General features: G+C 60.1%; 1 protein-coding gene across 1 annotated transcript; it reads left to right on the top strand.

Annotated features, from left to right (window-relative positions):
* Positions 1-1526: 1526 nt before the first annotated feature.
* Positions 1527-2425, top strand: LOC108803425 (PDZ domain-containing protein 8-like; the record flags this gene model as incomplete). The annotated part of the gene is made up of 2 exons (XM_018575267.1): positions 1527-2157; positions 2310-2425. Coding segments are annotated over exons 1-2 (698 nt in total), but the record flags the coding sequence as incomplete, so codon positions are not given.
* Between the last annotated feature and the right edge of the window lie 153 nt (positions 2426-2578).

Raw genomic sequence — 2578 nt, 5'->3', positions numbered from 1 at the left:
CCCCAGGGGTAGGGGGAATATTACCCAAGAGGGGAGGGGTTACCCCCAGGGGGAGGGGGAATATTACCCAGAGGGGAGCGGTTACCCCAGGGGGAGGGGGAGTATTACCCAAGAGGGGAGCGGTTACCCCAGGGGGAGGGGGAATATTACCCAAGAGGGGAGCGGTTACCCCCAGGGGGAGGGGGAATATTACCCAGAGGGGAGCGGTTACCCCCAGGGGGAGGGGGAATATTACCCAGAGGGGAGCGGTTACCCCCAGGGGGAGGGGGAATATTACCCAGAGGGGAGCGGTTACCCCCAGGGGGAGGGGGAATATTACCCAGAGGGGAGCGGTTACCCCAGGGGGAATATTACCCAAGAGGGGAGGGGTTACCCCCAGGGGGAGGGGGAATATTACCCAGAGGGGAGCGGTTACCCCAGGGGGAATATTACCCAGAGGGGAGCGGTTACCCCAGGGGGAATATTACCCAAGAGGGGAGGGGTTACCCCCAGGGGGAGGGGGAATATTACCCAGAGGGGAGCGGTTACCCCAGGGTGAATATTATTCCAGGGGGGAGGGGTTACCCCCAGGGGGAGGATGAATATTACCCCACGGTGGAGGGATTACCCCCAGGGGGTATCAGTGTCAGGTGCCCAGTGCAGTGTGTTGATGGGTTAAACTTTTCTTTCCTCCGTTTCAGGTGGAGACTTTGGAAGATTTATTTGCCCGCTGTGTCACATTCAGATTTCTATTCACTTCCTGTCCCTGAGACACAACAGGAAGAGGAAATCTCTCCTTGCTGTGCCCATTGGGAATTCCCCATCATTCCTTGTTCTGGTGACAATTGTAACATTTTGGATTTCCTATCACATCCTATACAAGTGACGCCAGGACAAATACAGAGTGAATCACCCCAGAGGGGACACCGAGGGTCTAACCCCTCCCACACTCACCAATAAACCTTTTATCATTGGATGGCTGTTTGGGGCGGGGCCAGGTGCCTACATATCAACACCGCTCACCACGTCCCTCAGAGTTTACGCCCCCATCGCCTATGTCCCGCCCCTCTAGACAAGAGGCCACCTCCCCCTTCCAGGCAGGAACACGATTTCACCTTCACCGCTTCTTCCGTCTCCATAACAGCACGTGTCCGACGTCAGTGATCGCCCCGCCCCCAGCCAAATTGCCAATGCCTCAAAATTGGAGGAAGAGTGTTATAGCCCTGTGCGTAATGACGTCATCCCGCTACACACAGCCAGCCAATGAAGTATGTGAAGGATAAGTCAGCTGACACAAAGTCTCCGCTCTCTTGTGCGTTCCGATGACGGGTTTTGGAATGAGTCAGCTGACCTCCGGGTCCTCGGCCTCTCCTCCAATGATCTTCCAGGAAGTGAGCCACGTGACCGCTAGCGTACCGCCTTCCGTCTGATTGGATCGTCGACAGAGCTCTGTAACTCCGCCCTCCAGGTCCGTCTTCCAGTAAGGCTCCCGTATGGCAGTCATGTGACCTCCCTCTTTAGGCCACACGGGTCATGTGATAGGGCAGGCTCCTCCCCAGGCGCACAGTGTGGGCGGGGCCGCAGTGTCTGGCCGGGATGGTGCTGGCTCTGGTGTTGGCCGCTCTGGCCGGCTGTCTGCTGACGGTTCTGCTGTCAATGTACCGGCGGCCGGCCTGGGCACCTCCCCCATCCTCCGGGCTCCCCCAGAGGGATGATGTGGCTGGCCGGGCCGGGGCAGAGAGCTGCCACTTCCTGAATGCAATCTTCCTCTTCCTGTTCCGGGAGCTCCGGGATACGGCTGAGCTGCGCCGCTGGATGCTCCGCAAGATCCGGGTGGAGCTGGAAGAGCTGCTGCTGTCCCGTACGGCTGGACGCCTCCTGGAGGGGCTGAGCGTCCGCGAACTGAGCCTGGGGGAGGCGGTGCCTGAGGTGAGTGGGATCCGCCTACTCTCGCCAGGACCCTCCCCTGCGGAGCCCCTCCCCCCAGAACTAAGCTTTGAACTTGAGCTGGACTATTCCGGCGGTTTCCGATTGGCCATCGACGTGGAGCTGCTATTTGGGAAATCCGCCTTCCTGGCCGTCCGCCTGGCACGTCTGCAGGGCCGAGTCCGCCTGGTGCTCAGCCGCCTGCCCTTCAGCCATTGGTCGGTCTGCTTCCTGGAGGAGCCGCTCATCGACTTCCAGGTGCACAGCCAGTTCGAGGGTCGGCCCATGCCGCAGCTGACCTCCATCATCGTCACCCAACTGAAGAGGGTGATCCGCAAGAAGCATACCTTCCCCAACTACAAGATCAGGTGCGGCCGGGGCACCCATAGGAGCCGCTCATCGACTTCCAGGTGCACAGCCAGTTCGAGGGTCGGCCCATGCCGCAGCTGACCTCCATCATCGTCACCCAACTGAAGAGGGTGATCCGCAAGAAGCATACCTTCCCCAACTACAAGATCAGGTGCGGCCGGGGCACCCACCCTCCCCCCATACCTGGGCCCCTTACACCAACTACCCCCCCATTCCCCTACCCAAACTACAAGATCAGGTGCGGCCGGGGCACCCACCCTCCCCCCATACCTGGGCCCCTTACACCAACTGCCCCCCCCCTCCC

This window comes from Nanorana parkeri, unplaced genomic scaffold, assembly GCF_000935625.1.
Source record: "Nanorana parkeri isolate BGI_ZX_2015 unplaced genomic scaffold, ASM93562v1 scaffold3714, whole genome shotgun sequence".
Lineage (NCBI taxonomy): Eukaryota > Metazoa > Chordata > Amphibia > Anura > Dicroglossidae > Nanorana > Nanorana parkeri.
The sequence above is the reverse complement of the archived record's forward strand: the minus strand, read 5'-3'. Positions and strand labels throughout refer to the sequence as shown.